This window comes from Diadema setosum, chromosome 4, assembly GCF_964275005.1.
Source record: "Diadema setosum chromosome 4, eeDiaSeto1, whole genome shotgun sequence".
Classification (NCBI taxonomy): Eukaryota; Metazoa; Echinodermata; class Echinoidea; order Diadematoida; family Diadematidae; genus Diadema; species Diadema setosum.
In genome coordinates, this window is record NC_092688.1 from 47,754,435 (window position 1) to 47,776,269 (window position 21,835).

General features: G+C 37.9%; 2 protein-coding genes across 4 annotated transcripts in view; one reads left to right on the plus strand and one right to left on the minus strand.

Annotated features, from left to right (window-relative positions):
* LOC140227378 (phosphatidylinositol-glycan-specific phospholipase D-like) overlaps positions 1 to 9,683 on the plus strand; it is a 30,783-nt gene extending 21,100 nt beyond the window's left edge. Inside the window, exons 16-25 of the mRNA XM_072307789.1 lie at positions 501 to 654; positions 1,293 to 1,351; positions 2,183 to 2,280; positions 2,850 to 3,043; positions 3,634 to 3,891; positions 4,832 to 4,891; positions 6,167 to 6,276; positions 7,396 to 7,422; positions 8,192 to 8,239; positions 9,428 to 9,683. Of these exons, the coding sequence (XP_072163890.1) occupies positions 501 to 654; positions 1,293 to 1,351; positions 2,183 to 2,280; positions 2,850 to 3,043; positions 3,634 to 3,891; positions 4,832 to 4,891; positions 6,167 to 6,276; positions 7,396 to 7,422; positions 8,192 to 8,239; positions 9,428 to 9,508 (1,089 nt within the window). The 3' untranslated portion in view covers positions 9,509 to 9,683. The remainder of the gene's footprint in view (positions 1 to 500; positions 655 to 1,292; positions 1,352 to 2,182; positions 2,281 to 2,849; positions 3,044 to 3,633; positions 3,892 to 4,831; positions 4,892 to 6,166; positions 6,277 to 7,395; positions 7,423 to 8,191; positions 8,240 to 9,427) is intronic.
* Positions 9,684 to 12,805: 3,122 nt separating this feature from the next.
* LOC140228058 (mitofusin-2-like) overlaps positions 12,806 to 21,835 on the minus strand; it is a 31,054-nt gene continuing 22,024 nt past the window's right edge. For all 3 annotated transcript variants that reach the window (XM_072308462.1, XM_072308464.1, XM_072308463.1), the window contains exons 11-18: positions 21,582 to 21,708; positions 19,347 to 19,451; positions 18,676 to 18,778; positions 18,106 to 18,326; positions 17,511 to 17,645; positions 16,756 to 16,952; positions 15,938 to 16,072; positions 12,806 to 15,282 (exon numbers count right to left, since the gene is read on the minus strand). In XM_072308462.1, the coding sequence (XP_072164563.1) occupies positions 15,219 to 15,282; positions 15,938 to 16,072; positions 16,756 to 16,952; positions 17,511 to 17,645; positions 18,106 to 18,326; positions 18,676 to 18,778; positions 19,347 to 19,451; positions 21,582 to 21,708 (1,087 nt within the window). In that variant the 3' untranslated portion in view covers positions 12,806 to 15,218. The remainder of the gene's footprint in view (positions 15,283 to 15,937; positions 16,073 to 16,755; positions 16,953 to 17,510; positions 17,646 to 18,105; positions 18,327 to 18,675; positions 18,779 to 19,346; positions 19,452 to 21,581; positions 21,709 to 21,835) is intronic.

Sequence of the window (21,835 nt, forward strand, 5' to 3'; positions counted from 1 at the left end):
AAGAATGGTAATTTCTGTTTCCGCATTCCCTGATTTTATTTTAATGTAGAGTATGTGAACATCAAAATGACTTTACCGCTTTATGTTTCATATTAAATGCTGTCAGTTTTCAGTTTTATTCAATATTAGTGGACTAATATAATCAAACAGATAGATGAACATACAAAAAGAAAGAAATATGTTAAGAATGTTCTACAGCCATATCTGTCCATGAAATTGGATTTCTGATAGAGATAATGATTTTCATTTATGTACTACTAGGTATACATTGTACACCTCAAGCAGAATTAAAGAGGAAGCCTTTAATGTTGTACTGTATAATAGAATGGTGTTCTTTAATCTTGATTGAATGACTAGAAAGGCAGAGTAGTCTGACAAGAATAATGATGTAGTTATTTGTGCTGTGGAGGGAGGGAGATTTTAACCAACCTTTGTGCCAGCTGAAAATGATTCTGATGAAACATATTAAGAGTCTAAGCTATTTCTCTGTCTGTTCTCAGCTAAAATATTGCAATCTTGGATGGTCACTGGCAGCTGGTGATGTCAACCAGGATGGTCAGCTTGACCTGGTGTTGGGGTCACCCTTTGCTCCAGTCAATGACCATGAGCAGGCAGGGATAGTCTCCATCCTATACTCTGACAGATCTTATCAAAGTAAGTCTTACCATTAGACTAGAAATAGATGATCCATGTATGATATCACAATTACAGTAAACTTTATTTTTGTTGCCATTTTTAGTTATTTCAATATTCTGTGAACTTTGTTAACTTGCAGTTTCTTGCCAATGTGATAGTTGTTGTTTTGCTGCTGTGTAGACAATATGCTTTGCCAATAAATTATCAATTAAATGACATGAATGGTTTTACTAAAGCAATAAACATCTTTCTATGGCATATAAAAATTTCTTCTGCAGAAATTGGCATGTAGGTTTTTGTGTTGAACTAATGTGTGTTTTGTATAGAAATCAAATGCTGCCTCCAGTAATTGAAAGATGATATCTCATGATGACTACATCAAAATGAATTCTTGTCATTAATTCTACAATCTCAGCTGTATTTCCACCTAGACAGTGTCAATATCTCTTGAAAATCAACCCCTTGTTTCAAGTATAAGCTCATACCATTTATGGATGCTTGCCTGATGGTTCTTTATTTCACACTTTTTACAAGTTTTCCTGTTTCGTACCTTTCAAAACATGCTTCACACAGTTGGCAGATACACGCAATGTATTATAACATATCATCTTTCTGCATTGTGACAATTAGAGATTTCATCCACTTTAATTTGACAGAGGCTCCGTTATTTCAGCTGACCAATGAGGACATGAATGTCACCTTGAAGGGAGAGCAGGTTAGTTTGCTGTCATCAGTTATCACAAATAGATTCAAGTTACATCAACTCTTGATAGAAATCTCTCAAAATCTGTTGATATTGTTTTTCCAAGTATGCGCAGACTGGGCACTGACTTTTGTCAGGCTACATGGGAATATCAACCATGAGGGGGTGTGGTGTAATGTAGCTTGTTTCTAGATAGCACATCGTTACTTAACATCCATTGACCCGTTGAGGACGAGTCCCAAGTATACTCGGGCAAGGGTCTATGGGAAATTCATGTTGTAGCATAATCAGTCCGTCTTCAGCGCCGGGATAATATGTTGCTGCAATAGTGATAAAAAGATGTGCCGTTTGAATACTGAGATTTGCAAAACCATTGCCACTGCTTTGACACTAATCATGAGGGATTATCAAGAAATCATTCATGCAGCTAAATACAGATAGGAAGGTGAAAGAAAACAATGATGAATTTATACTGAGTAATCGTTGATTTGAGGTACAGTGGACTCCCGTTATAATGAAGTCCCTGGGACTGGCGGTTTTTTTCGTTATATTTAAATTTCATTATAACTGAACAAGTAAACAATGAAAATACATAGTGTGGATAACGTCGCGGCCTGAATTTTACCTCATTGTAACCGGAATTTCATTATAACCGTGTTCATTATAATGGGAGTGCACTGTACCTTACATTCAGATGAAATGAACATGGTGTCAGGTGGCAGATATGGAAAAGGTTGAACCAGCTTCTCCATTCATTCCTGTTGTTTACATCATCTTCCAAATGTCTTGTATGATATCAAGTATCCTTCTCTCTATTCTTTTTATTTGTTTTGCTTTTCCTAGGAATATGGTTGGTTTGGTCACCAGGTGTCCTGTCGGTCAGACGGAGGGATCTATCCTCTCCTTCTCATCTCTCAACCAACCTATCGCATCTGCTCCAAGTGAGTTTAAAGTTTAAAACAAATCTCAGCCCATTGCAAAACCAGTTTGATACTGCAGCTTTGCTATCAAGCATGTGGCATGTAGGCAGCTATCTATTAGCTAAGGTTTCATTAGATGTAAATATCACCAATCAGTTTTGCTTTGTGAGAAAATGTAGCACAAAGTTTAAACTATGATATGCTTTGTAGGGAGGATTAGTATTAATCTTTCAGATCATGTGTAGAAAATAATTTTATCATGGATTCATGTGTGTAAATGTATTTGTTTCATAAAACCAGCCAAAAAGAAAGAGTTTGCTGATGTTTATGTAATTGTCAATCCAATGCTTTCTACCTGAGAACTTGTGGTAATGGGAATTGCCTACCCGAGTACTGCCAGGTCAAGATGTTTATTGCAGTGTTTTGGTTTTTGCTACAATATATAAGATAGCGACAGTCATAATCAGTAACCAATGCAATCATCTTCCATACTGTCAAGCAGTTGAGGCTTATTTCTGTAGAGTTTCTCTCTGTGAAATACTATACACATACACATAACTTGATATATAACACTATCCCTGGCCATACAGGACAGACTGTTCCTACTCCACCAGTGATGTCCAGAGTGTAGGGTCTCTGCTGGTGTATGCTTGGCACTCCTTCCCCCAGCCTCTGGCTGTCTTCAGGGGCAGGGCTAGCTTTGAAAAACTTGGAGCTAGCATGGCGTTGGGGGCGCCATTCGGAAACTCAACCTTGGTTCTGGCTGTGGCTTCCTCAACGCAAAGTGAGTTAGAAAAGAGGGGAGTGTGGAAGTTTACATCTCAGGAATGTTTGTTACAAAACCTGCAGGAGTGTCATGGATTATGTCATCTATGTATGGAAATTATCCCTAGATAGCTTAACCTCATGTAGTGTATGGTTTACAGTGTACAGGTCTGTCATAAGTTTTTTTTCAATTGCACTAGTTTGGTTTGAATGTTTTGTTCTGATTTCATACATTAGTCAGCATGATGTCTGCAGTGGATAAGCATTGATTCATTTACAGGACATTGGAGAAGATATGTGGATATGTCTTTTTGATTTGGAAAGAAAGATGTTTTATGGGAAAATTCATGGGTTAATGTTAAGATTTTCATATTTTCACATCACATCTCCTCATGATCAGGAAACACACTGTACTTGTAATGGGAGAAAGAATAAAACAGCACCCCCACATGCCATTCCACTTAGAATATTTGTAATTCCTAGAAGTTAATGTACCCCACTTATATGGCATCTTGTGAGTGGTGAATAATCTGCTTACTAGTACTAGTTCACTTAGAAGTAGCTGCTTCACAGTAGCGTATAACAGTATGACTGTTCACTTGTTTGTAGGTGTGAAAGGTTCTACGGCTGGTGTCTCCATGGAGTTTTCTCAAGCAGGCCAAGTGGTTCTTTACAACGTCTCCTCCATGAGACGACCCAGCTTCTTGTCTTGGAGGGATCCAAACGGAGGACAAGATCCTCCTAGTAACGGTTACCTTGACAACGGTGTGCCAGTGCCTGAAATCATTGCAGTGTTTGAGGGGGATAGGAAATTTGGACGATTTGGTGGAAAAGTCATGTTTGGTGATGCAAGTGGTGATGGCATAGGTAATTTAGAAACTAGTTTTGTCTTGAAACTGTTGGTAACGTTACTTTAATTGTGGCATAAATTTGATATTTTAGAATGGAGATGTCTGATCCCTGATTTGTTATAATGTGGAGAGAAAGGGTCAGTGATGACATTTATAAATATTGATGTAGAGTTCAGCTAATATCATAGAATTCTACAGTATGTCATCTGATTAGTGATGTCAGGTTTACATTCTTTCCAAAGACTGAGACAATTTATTTGGTGGCATTTTTGATCTTCAAACCATTTCAAAAGATTAGCATGCAAAGATAAATGCCTCTCTCTTTTTCTCCCTCTCCTTTTTCTGTTACATAAGCTCGTAACATCTATGTCATAATCATCAAATATTTGGCATTCATAGCAAGCATTCTTCCTATCAAGTAGAAATGTTACAAATCTATGTTTTCTGTTTTTTTTTTTAATTTTAGTCCTCAACCCATTGAGGATGGTTTGATTTTGCCATAACACTCATTTCCCGTAGACACCTGCCCGAGCATACTCGGGACTCGCCCTCAACAGGTTAAGTTGTTGTCTTAATATATTGTTGCCATAATCCAGTGTCAATCATGCCATATCATCAAACCTAACCTAAGAAGCACAAAAGGTTGGTAGAAGCCATCTCCTATTGTACGATCTCCCAAACTGATAAAAGTTCTCTGCATCAAGAGCCTGTGTTGTTCAAATATACAATCTTAATCATGAAAGGTTGTTTGTATAGTTGTATATGAAAGATATTGTAGAGAATCATAAGATATCTCCGTAATACTGCATGCACAGTAGACACCTGATCTTAAAGTCCATCATTTTGTAGTTGCGTTGTATCATTTTTCATGCATGTGGCAAATCGCTGATTCATCGAATGAGTGAGTAAATCACAATTTTGATTGTTTTTTTTTTTCTACATTTGATGCTGTATAGATGATCTTATCATCAGTGCTCCATTCAGAACTGAGGATATCACAGAAGAACTCTTCAAAGGTTGGAAACCTCATTTATTTTAGAGCTTAAAAGATTTAAAAGGATTTTCCTCCGAGTGCTTGATTCGAATATATCTAAAGCTAGTTTGCCTCCACCATGGTTTCTAAGGTCACCATATCTTTCTCCAACAATGAACTCTATCTAACAGTAGATGGCTGATAACTTGACTGATGCAAAAGTTTTCATATGACGTCATTATCTGTTGCATGTTGCATCTGGTACTTTACACACATACTTTGTCTTTGCAAAGGAAATCATATGTAAGTCTTCCTAGCTTATGATGATGTGACCTATAAAAGTATAGAACACATCATCGAGTAAAGGCTCGGAAATATACCAACTGAATTCCAAATCACTGCTTGTCTTGTGCTTAACCCTATTTTAACTGGGGGGGTCACATTTCGCGCCGCGATCCGCAACGCGCAAAGATTTTCCCGCGTCGTTTCATGACTTTTTTCATTGAAGTCTCACGCATATTTTTGAGACCAAATTTGTGACGTCCGGGTACACCGTTCTGAAGTTACGCAATGTGTTGCATATGCATGTCAACCCGAAAACAGCTCAAATTCATGATATCGTGTGCAAATCCAATTCAAATTGTTTTTTTTGGTTTAATTGATATAAATTAGATTATTTCAACTTTTAACCATTGAAATTAATCAATTCTAATGTAGATAAGCTTAAAAAGTGCCTGCAACATATTTGGCAAAAAAACAATAGAAAACAAAAGGTCGAAAAAGCAATAGAATACATAAGAAATTAACAAAACAATACAAAACAAAAGAAATTTATTTTGATTGTGCTATTTTTTTACAACAAAGTTGTTCGATGTGTCGTGAGGAACTCTGACACAAAATTTAGCAATCCTTCAGTCTTTTTAATGGAGTTATAGGTGAAAATATGATTTCATGCATAAATTTACATAATTAATTTATTAAAAGTAGAAAGCCAATATTTTTCTATTGTATGACCATGTAATCTTGTAGTTGACAACCGGCTCTATCTTCAGGCAAAATTTTGCGGCAATCGCGCGATCGGCAGCCGAGATCTGAAGGGGGGGGGGGGGGGGGGGAAGTCAAATTGACCCCCCCCCCCCCCCCCCCCCCCCCCCCCCCAGTAAAAACTTGGTCTCAAATAGTCCAGTTAAAATAGGGTTAAATATGACATTGTGTAATCATAAACACCCTTTTCTCTGGTTGCAAGTATTTCAACCTGCACTAGGTTGACTACATACTTTCTGCTACAACATTCTGATTTGGATTGTCCTTTGTGCAGTTGAAGAGGGCGCTGTTTATGTCTACCAAGGTGGGCCGTTCTTCAAGGTTGGGAACGTGAGCAGAGAGTGTGGAGGTCTGACTGTTATAAAACCTTGTCCTTCACATCAGGTGAGCTCTGTGCTCTTTACTACAAGTTGATCTTTAGAACAGAGTATAAAGAACTCTTCTTGCTAGATTAGGTGTGATTCAGTTTTTTTTTAAATCCAGAACTATTGAGATATTAGCAAAGCAAGTCTCATTTGTGTTTTGAGTGGTGTTTACATGTTCTAATGATTGTTATTATTATCTTTTCTTTTCTTTTTGTCCTGGTCTGTGACTTCTAATAAGCAAAACAACCACCTATTACTTCTGTATGCTCGTGATGATGATGATTTTGATGAAATATTAGCAGTATCGAACTGCATACTTTCTCAAGACAAATTCACATTTGTAATGGTGTTTGTACCTTCTAGTTATTAGTTCTAAGTTTCAGTCTCTAAACTGATAAAATGATGTAGACAACATAGGATTTAATGAAGTATCAATCAATCGTACACCAGTTTATAAATATATTAAAAACCGAACATACCTTCACCAGAAAAAGAAAAAAGAAAAGGATTTCCTGACACCAGAAAGCTTACCTGACAGAGCAAGAACTGATATATAAAATTACTGGAATCCAAATATTGGAATGTATTTAGGTGAATGGGGAGGGGGGGGGGGGGGAGGGATAGCCATAACTTTACATACATTAGTTAACAGTGCCTAGGGTGTCCCTAGTATGTACTTACGATTTTGTACTAAACCAGTTGGACATTTTATTCCAGGTACTCTGGACTTTACTCGGGTGCAAGATGTCTGTCAAAATATTATGTGTTTTAAGAGTTTGGCTCTATCTTTTAGCATCGGTTAAGGTTGCAATTCATTTTCATAAATGAAAAAGGAAGCCAAAACATTCTTCAATGATGGTAGAAACAGTCAAGAGAATGCCGCTACTCTTCTTTATATCACAATATCACAAGAAGATGTGGAGCTGATCAGTTAGAAAAAAAGAAAACCCACCCAGTGATGGAAGCTGTTGGTGTATATGAATACTGTAAGAAAAGGTAACTTCTTTTGTATAACTGTATGCTGTCTTCAAATGCAAGAAATCATCCCCAAAATGCTGGGGATGATCAAAGTGAAATTCTGTCTTGAGTCAAGGTTAGTGATCTCTGTTATTGACTGTCTTTCTTTTCCCCTCCCCAGGCATATGCAGTTTTATCATCTCAAGAGGTGAGTTTTTGTGTTTTCTTGGCTAAAAGTTACAACTCTATCGGAAACTGAACTCTAATTCTCGGTATAAAACTTCTGAGCATTCTGAGGAGCCCTGTCACAGATGCACTGTGGGATTCCTTAGTGCCATTGTTTGCTTCTGGTTGTCTCGTGCGCGTTAGAGTTCACATAAGACTCCGTGGAGTTATTTTTCTGCTTTCCGTTGTTACTCCTTTTTTCTTGGCTATGATTCAGCTTAAAAAGTTTGAAAGTTTCTAAATTTTACTGATTTACGGTTACTAGAGACATAGTTCACTACTGCAAGGCTTCAATGTGCTGGTCACATGATGGAAAGCGAAGAAATTTTCAACAAAAAAATACCCCTGGATAAAGACAGAACGTGACCCGAGTGCATACAACTTGTATGCAGCCCAAACCGGGGCGAGTTTGTCCCCTGAGCTATTATCCCATAATGCATCCAAAACGCTGCTCTGCGCATGCCACCCAGGTATTGACGATACCGACAATTGAGCTGGGCAATATGTACATGAAATGATGGTGAGATCCAACATTTATGGTTACTGTCAGTTTAGTATGAATTGACATCTTGCCTATAATTCAAGTGAATCTCTCATATTGTAGTGAAAACAGCTGGTAGGCCTGCAATTCCTATTGCAATGATAAACTAAGGATTCAAATGATTTGTTGATGTTAACCATAGATCACAAATAATTTAATTTGGGCATAGTTAAAGTAGTTATTTATCTTGACTTTACTGTGTTCTTTATAGGGAGGATCTCGATTTGGTTCAAGTACTACTGTATGGACTTACCAAAAGGTAAGCATTGTATTTATCGCATCATCAAAAGCTTTGCTGTTGTTAGCATAAATCAATCCTTTCCAGATCGTATCCGGGCAATCTGGATCAGTGCTTGGTGGAACTGTGTATGGGGCAATTAAATTTGAATGTTAATGTCTATTCTAATGCCACATATGAAGTCAATTGTAATATGTTTTTTTCACTGAATCCCTCTAAGCTTTCTATTCTTCATATAACCCAGCAAAATAGTTTCCATTCGTGACAACCTGTTTCTCTAGCTGTGCTGTATTATAACTTTATTGTTTACAAACTGTTCTCTGTTCTGTGAGTGTACAGTATTAATTTTTCGTAGACTCTGTTGCAAGACCCTTTCCACCCTTGTGTTACATTAGGTTTGGGTGTCATTTCATAAAAGTGGTTATGACAGCAATTCTTGCCAGGATAACAGCTTCTTGTAGCAACAGCCAATCAAAAATTGAGATTCTTGTCGCTACCTTAACAGCAAGAGTTGCTGTCAGAGTAACTTTCTATGAAATAGAGTCCTGATATGTTTATATCATTTGCTAGTTGTTATTGGTCATGAAGGATAAATGACACCAGTTAATTAATCTATTTTTTTTTTCAAAGTCTAACCCTTCACCATTGTCGTTATGTGTTCTTTGTAAGACCTTGATGAGGATCCTACTCTCGCTCTACTCTCATAAACTTGACCTTCCATATACATCCCTTTTAGGAGATGGAATAATCCAATGTGTCGAAGTCACATCCTGCTTCCATCCAACAGTTCGAATCAATGGCTGCCTTTCAAACTCAGATCTCATTCTTTCACCCATTGTAAAGTTACATTTACTGATGAGCCTACTTCAAATGACAATGTAAAAACCATGACAATCACCATGTTTTGTCAGGTTTCTCACCGTATCAGGTACAGAAACAAAATCAATAAAAAATATAAGGAGTACACACCTGCAAAGTCACCTTGTTCTGAGAGGATTTTAGTTATATCCGAGCTCTTTGTAAAGAGGTTCCACTGTACTTCTCAGTCAGATTGCAAACTAATGTGACTACTCGGTTAGAATACAAACTTATATGACTACTCAGAATACAAACCTATATGACAATTCTGTTAGAATACAAACTTATATGACCACTATGTCAATAGTTAGAATGCAAACTAATGTGACTTACTGATTTTACTTTCTGCAGAAGAGATACCTTGTAGTGAGTGCCCCAAGGAGTAATCATTCAGACAGACTGGCTGGCAAAATCTACATCTACGCCATCTAGAACTCTGAAATATTCTACTGGAGGTGAGGAAAGGGGTAACCAACATCTGCTTCAGGAGGACTGGTGGGCAACTGGTTTCCAAGGACTCCTGGAGATAACCAGTGAATGATCACATGAGATAATGTCAGAGTTCACAAGATTTGATACAGTATTAGTCAGAATCAGTGAAGAAATCTCTCGTCAGACATTCTTGAATTGATGGCAGCTGGCTTTTTGTACTGTTTTTATTACATTTTGTTCACAAGAGATTAATCATTTACTACAGCTTTGGAATACTACTATCATAACATGCCAGACATTGTTAGACTTGATTAAATGCCCTCCTAGAACTTTAGTATCAATTCACTAAAGCTGTGAAATATATGCATATGCAGAAACCATGTTAGCACACGAATCACTACTCATATGGTCCCACATATGCCTATCCATATGGGCATCATGCTGTTTTTGTCCCCCCCCCCTTCCCCCCAATGGGTGGGTAGTGGTAATGTTTTACAGAACTTCACAATAATTAGAAACTCTGGTGAACAAATTATAAGTAGAGATCTTATCACGGCTATCAGGAGGGTTGGGTTCTTAGTCTACATGATCTGCATCCATGCAGGAGTAATGATCAATAGATTTTTAGTCACCCATGTTTCTGTTGTTGACTTTTTCCCATGATGCACTACAACTGCATGTAATTCAACCTGTAGGTCATGTTGCATTTACTGGGTTGCTGCAAGTAGGAAATAAGATTGTCTTTTCTTCTGGAATTCTCCATTTTATGGCACATTGGAATATACCTTCTTCTGCTGTAGAGATTTGTTGGCAAAGTTTATTTCCTTGCCAGTTGTGTGTAGGAGCGGAAGATTTCAGTACGTGGTGTATGGTGTCATAAGGGGTTGGTATATCAGCTGGTTTACCATTTTATAGAGACCCAATAGTTCAGAAAAATTGAATGATCAGATTTATGCATCACCCTGGGAAGACTTGTCAAATGTTGGACAGTTTTGCTTTGTAGGCAAACAACAACAACAAACAAACAAAAACAGAACAAAAGCAAACCTGCTGTCTTACCATCTTTTTAAATTTTGACCCTTTGACTGACCAGGGTTAAATACCACCTTCCAGTTAGTATACCTTGTGGCAGTCATATTCTTTCATAGATTTAATATTAAAAGATGCCTTCTTATTGATAGTTACTGCTCTGCAGTTGCTATGAATGTGAGATATTCCTAAGTTTTGGATACAATATAAAGGTTTACATATTGTTTCCTTTTCTGTTTCTATGCAATGGCATGAGACACTTTGCATCCAGCTAATAAGTCTGGCATTTTATAAACATTTCAGGTTTTATAACCATGAAGACAGGTAACTCTCAGGCTTACTCTCTGTATCTAGATATCATCAGTTGTAAATGTGATTTTTCATGTGTATGCCTGGGCCCCATTTCATAAAAGATGTTAGGATAGCAAATCATGCTGGAACAGCAACTTCCCATTGCGACAGCCAATCAGGAAGCTGGATTCTTGTTGTTACCATGACATTTGTCATTCCAGCAAGAGTGGCTGTCTTACGAACTTTTTATGAAATGGGGCCCTGGTGGACTTGACTGTCATATTCTGCCTAGCAGAAAAAATGTACAAGGCATAATGGTTTTCCCGGAGAATGATTTTACTGAAAGATATTATTCAGAGGGGTGAAGGTTCAGGTGTGAGTTTCTTCAATTTGTCTCCCTCTGCAAATTAAATTTGATAAGATCACAACTGCTGATCTGTAAATCTGGTTCTTTTTTTCTGACAGGGTTGTTAATTTACAGATCAGCAGTTGCGATCTTAAATTTAATTTGTAGAGGGAGACAAATTGAAGAAACTCACACTGAATAATTTTGATGTTTTGAAGATTTTATGATGTAAATGTGAAGTGCAATTGATGATCAATTGTTGGTTGAAATTTTCAGTGAATCAGTCATATTGTTTATATTGCTTTCAAATAAGTGTATTTTTGTATAAATGCAAGTTGCTGCTATGCAGAGAAATGGGATAAGAAATATGTCCCCATATTACTTTTATCACACATGCACCGTATACATTCTATATTTCGTGAGTTATTTCACAAATTGACACTTGCAACAGAATCTAACTAGTGGTTGAATTTGTGATCGAGAATAACATTGATGGAATGAGTGAGAAGTATTATCATCTGTTAATAAGAAAAGTTAGTGGGTTCCACCTTTTGGACATCGAAAAAGCATCTGTGTTACAGTATTTTTATTTGTTGATAATAGACAGTTTTCATAATGCATTCACATCTGGATGTTTCATTCCTGGGAACATGAGAGACGAGCTATTCCATTCTAAATCATAATTGCTGGAATCCAGTTTGCATGTATTGTTGCTAGTCGGACAATCCTAGGACAAGCTTTCAGGTTGTCAAGAACAACCTTTGTTTAAAAGGTATGCATAAAGATTCGAACATGATGCAAAAACTACCTGTTACCCATATATTGGTCAATGCATATAATTTACGAAACTAAACACAGTGATATGATACTGAGTATGCAGTACACATATGCCATTTGCTGCTTTAATTCAAAGGTGTGTAACTGCTTTATAATCGTTTCAAAGACACAATTTTCAACTCATTTATTAAAGTTTGCAGAAATACTACTTGAAACCAATCATGGCATGTAATGTCTACATTTCGTGTATTCCTGGTACAAGTACAAAAGAACTGCACCATTTTTAGTTCATTATTTTTGTACAGCGCACTCCTCGTATAATGAATATGATTATAACAAAGCTCTCGTTACAATGAAGTAAAAATGCATGTCCCCAAATTAATCGCCATACATCTTTGTATGAATTATTGTTTGGCTATAATGAAGAAAACTCCTGGTCTGGGGAGTAAGCTCGTACTTTTCATTTTCAAAAATAAAGAGTTTATGAAGGAGAAAAATAAAAGTTTTGCACATCTAAACAATGAATAAGAACTGCTTTTAATTTTGTTCACAGCAATGTAAGTGTTGTTGGTTCTGGGTATGAAAGTGAAAGAAGATGTAATGATCACACTTCATGGCTACTCTACATGTTCTTGCGAGGTACCAAACAAAATGAAACAAAAATCCTGTCAATATCTTACTGTATGTTTTCAACGTTGCATCCAGATGTGTGAAAGCTCTTTTTTTCAGCAAACTAATACAGCAAAACAATCTTTCTCATACTCCATCGTGACATTAAGTATTACATACATTGTACATACTTTCCACCTCACATCGATAGCAGAGTACACACCACATAAACAGCAATCTTGATGTCTGTGTGTGTAATGTCAAATACACACTGACATTCAGTTTATTTTTCACTGCATTTTGTGAAATTGACACAGACACATTCAAGTCATATATTGCCACAGTACATAGAGGCTCCATGAAGCCAAATAAAATCATTATCTTATCAACATGCAGCTACTACCTATGATACTTCACCACACAACTCACATGTAATGTAAAAGTACAACAAAGATTGTACAGCTCTGAAATATTCAAATAATGTGCAGGGGGTTGTCACTTAACTCAACCATAGTATAGTTTCCTTTTTGACCATGAAATGGCAAAAAAACTGCAAGCCACTTTATAAAAAGCTATCTGAAGACTTACAGGTGATGTTTGTAGCCAGAGAAATCTCACTTTATGCTGCCCCTTCTTTACTCACCATACAGCAGCTGGAAAGTTAGAATTCTCTTTGCTTCCTGTCAGTATAGTGAGGTCATCTCCAGACTGATTAATGGAATAGCAAAATTTGTAAGATAGTGATTCCCTCCATTCCAAAATATGACTGACAGAACAACAGACAGCAAGCAAGGCCATCGATTGATTTGGCTTGTACTGTAAAAGCTGCTATTTTTGTGAGGTTTAACTTTCACGAATCACTGTTGGACCGTAAGTTCAAGAACACATGAAATTATTGCGAACGGACAGGCATTAATGCACTTACAATAGCCTTGTTGTCAAATTGCGAAAACAACATCTTGCAAATATATGTGACTACCTCATTCACAAAAATGTATGCGAAAATCTGCTCTGCATCTATATGTGAAAATAACAGCTTTTACAGTACTGTATGTTTAAGCCATTGACTGGGCTGTCTGAATGAGTAGGCCCCCCACAAGACATGTTCGCTCTTGTCTGCCTCTGCGCTTGAAATCCCTTACACCTAGTCCCATCACCAGGATATTGTGGATGCATGCATAACTTAGTTCCAAAGATATATGATCCCTTGAAGCACTCCAGGCTAAAGTACAAGCAATTTGAGTAAAATTCTGTTATACACTTTTACAAAGTAGTTTGCTGATCATACCAGACTTGGGTCTTACAAAAGTAATATCTTTTGCCAAACTGCATGTTGGTAATTGGTGGATTTTTCTTTCAGGTAGAAACACAACAACTGCATATATCATGGATTTGTGTTTTTGCTTGTGACTAACTTCCATAGAAAACATAAAACCAAAAGAGCAAGATATGTATTTATGAACTTTTCACGTACGAGCAGACAGCAAAACAGCAACAGTAGGAGCAGACACTTATCAACCTTTCATAGCAATACTAAAACTTTACTTAGATATTCTCAAAAATCTTGTGTTGCTGGTACACAAATAAGTAACTTCATATTTGTATATTTGTGACTTTCAAAAAATTATACATCTACGAGTAAAAGACTAATTTTGTATTGGTGTTGTATTGGTAGATACAAACAGATATCTCAGGTTTCCTTGTAAGATGGAATGGGGAGTTTAATAGAAATCTGTCGTGGTTAAAATGTATTGGAAAAAAAAAAAGAACTTCAGTGGGTTCATATTCTTTTCCTTAGTTACAGCAAAATCAGTTTGTAAAGCATATCATCGTACAAGTTGATTGTTTATAGTCAATGGCAAGAACATAACTCAAAGAGATAAGAAAAGAAAATAAAAACACTCAGAGCAAGCCAAATATTTTCATTCTTGGCTTCCAAATTCTCCATATGAAAACAATGCTACCATCTGCATAAAGTAAAATCTTAAAAATCACAGTTTGGCTAATTAGAAAAAAACTTTCCAACAGACCATAAGATAATCAATCAAGATAACTTTATACATGTACTTTTTGGAAACACTTCTGAGGTCTACAATCTTGTTAGGTAATACTTTTAATCATCATGAGGTATTTGTCTGGGAGTCACACCAGTGTATATATCTCACTCGTCAGTAACGTCATGACGACGTACAATGGGTGACTTACAACTGGAAAATGTGTTAGTGGGTATTGTGTTAGTAGACAATGATGACTTTTCAAGGGATAAAAGGTCCGAAAACGCATCCCTGCTTTAAACAAGATACTACGATTCAAAATGAGACAAGCTTACACTGCTGTAAATATTCTGCATAGTGATGAGACAAACGTGTGCTTAAAACTGAATTAGTGGGAGATCATGAAGTACAAATGGTGTTTACATTCCACACTGATCGTGACAAACTTTGAGTGTGTAAAAATGAAAGAGCTGCTAGCTGCTTTGATTCAGCGATGTACTCAGTCTGTGTTTTACTTGAGATATTTCAGACCCTTGGACACAAACAGACAGACAGGTGAACACATGACATGATTCACATTGAGATGGCAGTTCTCTTCTCTAGCTCAGTCTTCTTCTTCCTCCACCAGGACTCGTCTCTTTGTTGCCATGACAACTGCTGAGGATCAATGCTGGATAAACTGCTTCAAGAATCGCTCCAGTTCATTGTCCAGCCACCCTGCCTTGTTTCTACACAAAGAGAGTTTGCACAGAAATGACAAAGCTATTTATCATCGAGTTCACTCTGCAAAGGGATGCATAAAGCCAAAGATGTCATACATTTTGCTGTTTTATTCACACACCTACATTCTGAGAGACCATCTTTCCCAATGAAATAAAACCAACGAAGTACAGCATTTGCATGCATGGAAGCCTCGAGTGACAACTACTTTGTCTTTAATTCCAAAAATGATTCAGTTCATTCTCTAGGTATTCAACATTTCTATGCACAATTTATAAACATTTGTAAAATAATAATTATTAAACTTTTTCTTTCTTTCTTTCTTTTTTTAACATAACAAGAAACATACAACTTTGCAGACATGATGCCAATATTTTGGCTCAACAACTTTATACACATGAAAATATCTTCATTAAACATCATTACAAATATCCCGGTATCAAGACAAAGGACTAATATGGTTTGTCCATATCTTCAAAATAGCATTGTTGTACTTGCTACCTTTTACCACGGTTGTGCACTCATCTCTCTGTTCAGCTAACAGTACCATTACGTGAAAAGACATCACACTTCTCTCTCACGGCAATATACTAATTATAATTAACAATCCAGACTCCAGAACCTAGTCCTGGTCCAACTGGACCATCTGGTCCTATGTCTCACCTCATGAGTTTAGCCTTTGAGATGAGACCCTCCAATCGTTTGGTCTCTAGTTCCAGGTCCATGATGTCCTTCTCTAACTCCTGCTTGGCATTCTCCACCTCAACAGACAGATGGGCAAACGTTCCAGACAGCTCCCTGGAACAGACCACCAAAGATAGCACTAATGATTTACATGCAGCTTGCTCATCATAACAATGACATACATGAAACAGACCACCGAAGATAGCATTCATCATGTATACATAGCTTGCTCATTATAACAATGGTATGCATCTTACCAACTCAGGTGTTTTTATACTCAACATCTTGATAATGACAGACATGTACTTGAAATCAATTCATATGATCTCTTTGATACATACATAGCTTGCTCATCATCATAAAGACGATATACACTGTACACATAGCATGCTCATTTTCATGATTATATATACACATAGCTATGTAGATACAGCTTGGTGACTACTGTAAAACCTGTTATTTTTGCATAGAGATATTTTCATGATTGTCACAGACATTGATGCGAGATGTTGTTTTTGCAAATTGACAGCAAGGCTATGGTAAGTGTACTAAAGTGGAGACTCGATATAAAGAGAATGTGTGAATTTCTTGGTCTCGCCACATTTACGAAACATAACCCAAAAGGAAACCAATGCCTACATTACTTTATAAGTTGGTTGTTTACCAGAGTACTGGTTTTGTATCAGAATTTCCTATGTGTACATGGTGGTGTGACACAATAAGATGATATCAAGGTGCCTAGATACATGAAACATCAAAAATTGAGGGAAATGGTAGACAAGTCCCCAAGGACTCACTGTTGGATTTGGTGGCTGAGGTTAGAGCTTGTGAAGCTGACCAAGAGTTTGAGTTTGTCTGAAGCGTAGTCCACAAATTGGCGCTTGAAGGTTCTCTCCTTAGCCCTGTTGGTCCATGTGAGTCTCTCGTAGACGTAGACCAGTCCGTAGAGCCCACCCCCTACCACCAGCACTCGCCAGCCGACAGATTTCCACACCTGTCACATTCAAAACATTGCATACATTGGTACTGATCTCATGATAGACCAAATCAACAAGCTATCCTATGGAACATTGCAAGCACTGTTGTGAAATATTGATTATACATGTGGAAACAATGGAAAAAAACATGGCAAGTATTTCACACTGACATACAAAGACTATTATCGTACTGTAATGTTGATCCTCATTCACATATTTTTTTTTAAAGCTTCGAGGACTAAATACCCCCTGGACAATTACCTCAGACCCTTCCCCTGACCCTAACCCTAATCCTAATCCTGAACATAATCCTAACCCTAACTCTATCACTAACTGGTATTTGAATGGGGGTAATCCTGATACCTTATTTTAACCCGTTGAGGACGGACTGATTTTGCTAAAACACACATTTCCTATAAACACCTGCCCGAGTATGCTCGGGACTCGTCCTCAACAGGTCAAGACTACACTAAGTCTGTAATAAAGCAGTCTGAAGGTACAGAAAGGAGAAGAGAAGGGTGCAATATTTAGAAGAGAAAAAATTGAAAGAGAGAAGGGAGGAGGTAGAGGCTTACAATGCCAGTGACGATCATGAGTCCAACCGACGTGCGAGAGTATAGCGATGCGATCCCAGACAGCATAGCAACCGTCATGTCGGTCGACGACGGATCCTCCACATCCGTCACTGCGGATGGCACTCCCTTGGGGACCTGCAGAGATACATCAATGTTTACAAGTCTACATAGAAATCAAGGCAGTCTTCATAATGATACATGAGTTTAAAAGAGTTAACTTGGTAATAATCTTTGTACATAGGTGCAAAATATAACACATGACATTCCATGTGTCCATATGTGCCATTTGTACTAGGAGTTTTGAGTTCAATTTGTATCATTCTATATGTTTTAAGTACACTAAATAACTAGCCACTGCACGACAAACATATTTTACTCACACTTTTTGATATGGCATACATGATAAACACAAACACAACCACACATAATCAAAACATCATGGAGTCAATGTATGATAATAAGGACACATGTAAAATGAAAGATTCCACTGGGTAATGTATGGATTAGTAATTGGAAGCTACAGTAAATCTTGCCATCAGCTCTGCCTTTAATAGAGCAAGATGGTATCAACAATCATGTTAGATAGGCCCCTTACCATTCCAGTGAGACCTGCCAGGGTAGCCCTAGCCCCCCTTGCTCCCAGGAAACGGTTCATGATGGCCGTGATGCCAAGCGAGAAGCGGAACTCGATGTTCTCCTTGAAGTCGGCAAAGAGATGTTGGCAGTCGAGACGGTAGCTCAGATCAAAGTCTCTCCTAAAGAGAAGTCCCTCCACTCGGTCCTTGGATTCATCCGACAACAAGGCTGACAGACGCTCTGGAAATCATGCAGTATTAAGCTTTTAATGTTTGTTTGATGATCTCTGTGTTTAACAGGCAAAAGATTCAGTCATTCAACTCGATAAATCTGAACTATACATGCCAGAAACATTGTAAAAGCACCTCCTCCTAAAATGATTTCAGATATGCTGAAAAGCTGTCATAATGGTAATGCATTTTTAACAACTGAATTTTTGTTTCCCGTTTGTTATGCAAAATGATCAGACTTGGCTAGATACTATTCAGGCCTTTGTAAGTATAGAACCAAGTCCACACAGGAGTATCCCTTTCCTCTTTGTGAGTAATCAGATAAAATCCTCCCTGGTTTTGTCACCATGGCAACCTACCTGTCATCTGTGTCTGCACCTCTTCCACTGACTGTTTGATGTTGGCCGAGCATCGAGCAGCCAGGTTCTGACCCAGGCCTGCCTCCACATGTTTCTGAAGCTCCTGAGAGTGGAGAGGAGAGAAGGAGAAACACTTCAGGATTGGGGTGTGTCTTATGGGGGGTACTGGTCTTCACTTCACTGGTGGGATTAAAAGTGGGGTTAATCTATCGAGTATACTTGGGACTCGTCCTCAACGGGTTAAAGGAGGATCTGAGAAGCTTTTTGTGTCTATTCTCATTTAGTGGTGTTGTGAGAGTGGTTGGGTCCCTGGTAAGGGTTTTGGCTGAGGCTAGAAGAAGATAATCTCCTTTGTTTAGGGGAGTATTCAGGGTATTCAATGCTACATCTTGGTGGGGTACTGACTGGGGATGGGGTAAGGGCTAAGGGTATGGATAGCAAAGGGTTTGGGTTAGGGGAAGATGGCATCTGCTGGGGGATATTTGCCTCGACATCATCAGCTTTCCTTCCTAGAGATAAATTTAGACCACATTAATGAGATGGAAATTCAGTGTGATGGACACTTTGATGTCAAACACCTCGGGCACAAGACAGAAACTCCTTCATAAAATTCACATAAAATCCGAACTCATGGCAAAAAATCATCGTAATGGACATACATTAGTGCTCACCTCTTTGTATACTTGAACCACCAATGTTTCAGGATGAAATGGTTTGTCAAACTGGTCCACTAAGAGAGATAATCTTCTGATTTCATCTGTCATTGTGGCTGACACCTGATGACGTTAGGAAATGAAAACAAATGAAAGAACTCACAAAATCAGAGTACTGGCTGCAGCTAGCTCATCCTCAAAGTGCTGAAAATATCTTTGAATTAAAAGCTGTTCAACTCTTTTTTTTTTTAGGAAGATATTCTGTAAAACCTACATATTACTTGACCTCCTATATAATGGGTAGATGCATACACGCATGTACTGTCTGTCAATATGGCAGCATCTCTCCACATTCACAAGAACTGGACAACAAAAAGTTCTGTGGCATGGATTTACAATTAGTAATTCTGCTATATTTTTGTTGTAGACATAGCCCTGGTACAGTAAAAAAAGACACTTGGTTTCATTCTATTCAGAGACTTATAAGAATTATAGAATCATATTAATCAGAGTTCTATAACAAAATAGAAAAGTCTTGTAGCATCCTAGCCATTGCTCCTCTGGATGTTTTGTGACTTCACGCATGCACTATTATCGTCTTGGTTATTAAGCGAAGCCACAGAATGTCTTATCTTCTCTACATGTAATAACCATGGATTGAAAACACTTCTCTCAACACAAAAGTGATTACAATGTACATGACTTCATCTCACGCAGGTCTGCCAACATTCCCACACCCAAATCAGAAAGATTCCACACAGCAATCAGGAAAATATTTGTGTGTTACATGCATTTTAATGGGCAACAAGGAAAAGTAGAAATTACGCGGTGCGTAATATATGTCCCCGCCGGAAGTAGCATTTAGTAGCAAAATGTACAATATAGGTAAAAAGATCAAGGTCAAAGGTCAAAGAAGTCAAAGGTCAAAATTCTATGTAGAAGTTTTGAAGCCCTCACCTAGTGCCATCACATAAAGCAAACGGAATCGAAATCGGGTTAGAAATGGCGAAGGAGTAGCATTTTGTAGCCAATGTACAATATAGGTAAAAAATCAAGGTCAAAGGTCAAAGAAGTCAAAGGACAAAATTCTGTGTAGAAGTTTTGAAGCCCTCACCTAGTGCCATCACATAAAGCAAACGGAATCGAAATCGGGTTAGAAATGGCGAAGGAGTAGCATTTAATAGCAAAATGTACAATACAGGTCAAAAATCAAGGTCAGAGGTCAAAGAAGTCAAAGGTCAAAATTCTGTGTAGAAGTTTTGAAGCCCTCACCAAGTGCCATCACTTAAAGCAAACGGAATTGAAATCGGGTTACAAATGGCGAAGGAGTAGCATTTTGTAGCAAAATGTACAATTTAGGTCAAAAATCAAGGTCAAAGGTCAAAGAAGTCAAAGGTCAAAATTCTGTGTACAAGTTTTGAAGCCCTCACCTAGTGCCATCATATAAAGCAAACGGAATCGAAATCGGGTTAGAAATGGCGAAGGAGTAGCATTTTGTAGCCAATGTACAATATAGGCAAAAAATCAAGGTCAAAGGTCAAAGAAGTCAAAGGTCAAAATTCTGTGTAGAAGTTTTGAAGCCCTCACCTAGTGCCATCATATAAAGCAAACGGAATCAAAATCGGGTTAGAAATGGCGAAGGAGTAGCATTTTGAAGCAAAATGTACAATATAGGTCAAAGGTCAAGGTCAAAGGTCACAACTGAAATTCTTTATAGAAGTTTCAAAGCTCCCATGTAGTGCTATCATATAAAGCAAACAGAATCAAAATCGGGTTAGAAATGGCGAAGGAGTAGTTTGAACATTTTGATCACACACGGACGCACGGACGGACGCACGGACGGACACACGGACGCACGGACGCACGGATGGACACACGGACACACGGACACACACACGTACGGAGCCCGTTTCATAGTCCCCTGCTCGAACTCGTTCGGCGGGGACAAAAATAATTCCCAAGTCAGGGAGATTTTAATATTCTCTTATTGAGACATGAACAGATTATGACATTTTCAGGGAGACTCCTGTAGAATCAGGGAGACTTGGCAGCTCTGCTCATGCTCTGATCATGGTTTGTAAGAATTACAACTCGTAAACATTCATACAGATTTTTCAGACAGGAGATCTTGGGTACAAATCTTGGCCAGTTCACTCATCTTGGGACAAGATTACCACCAAAGTCTTGTATCACATTCATGAATTAGTGGTGGAACCTACTGCGGTTACAAAAAGGTTCAGCTTTGCTGATTACCTTTGACTCTGACTGTTCAGCGACATCTTTGATCTTTTCCTTGCACTCCATTGAGAGGATCTTCATCTGATCCTTGAGATAGTCCAGTCGGTCATTCTGGTCCTTCCGTTTCTCAATGCACATACCCCTGTACGGAATGGAAGTTTTGGAAAATTGGTAAATTTGAGGATACACATGATGCAATAGATGTCAACTCTGGAAAAATTTGGTATGAAGCAATTTGTCAAAATGAAGCACTACATTGACATGTTCTT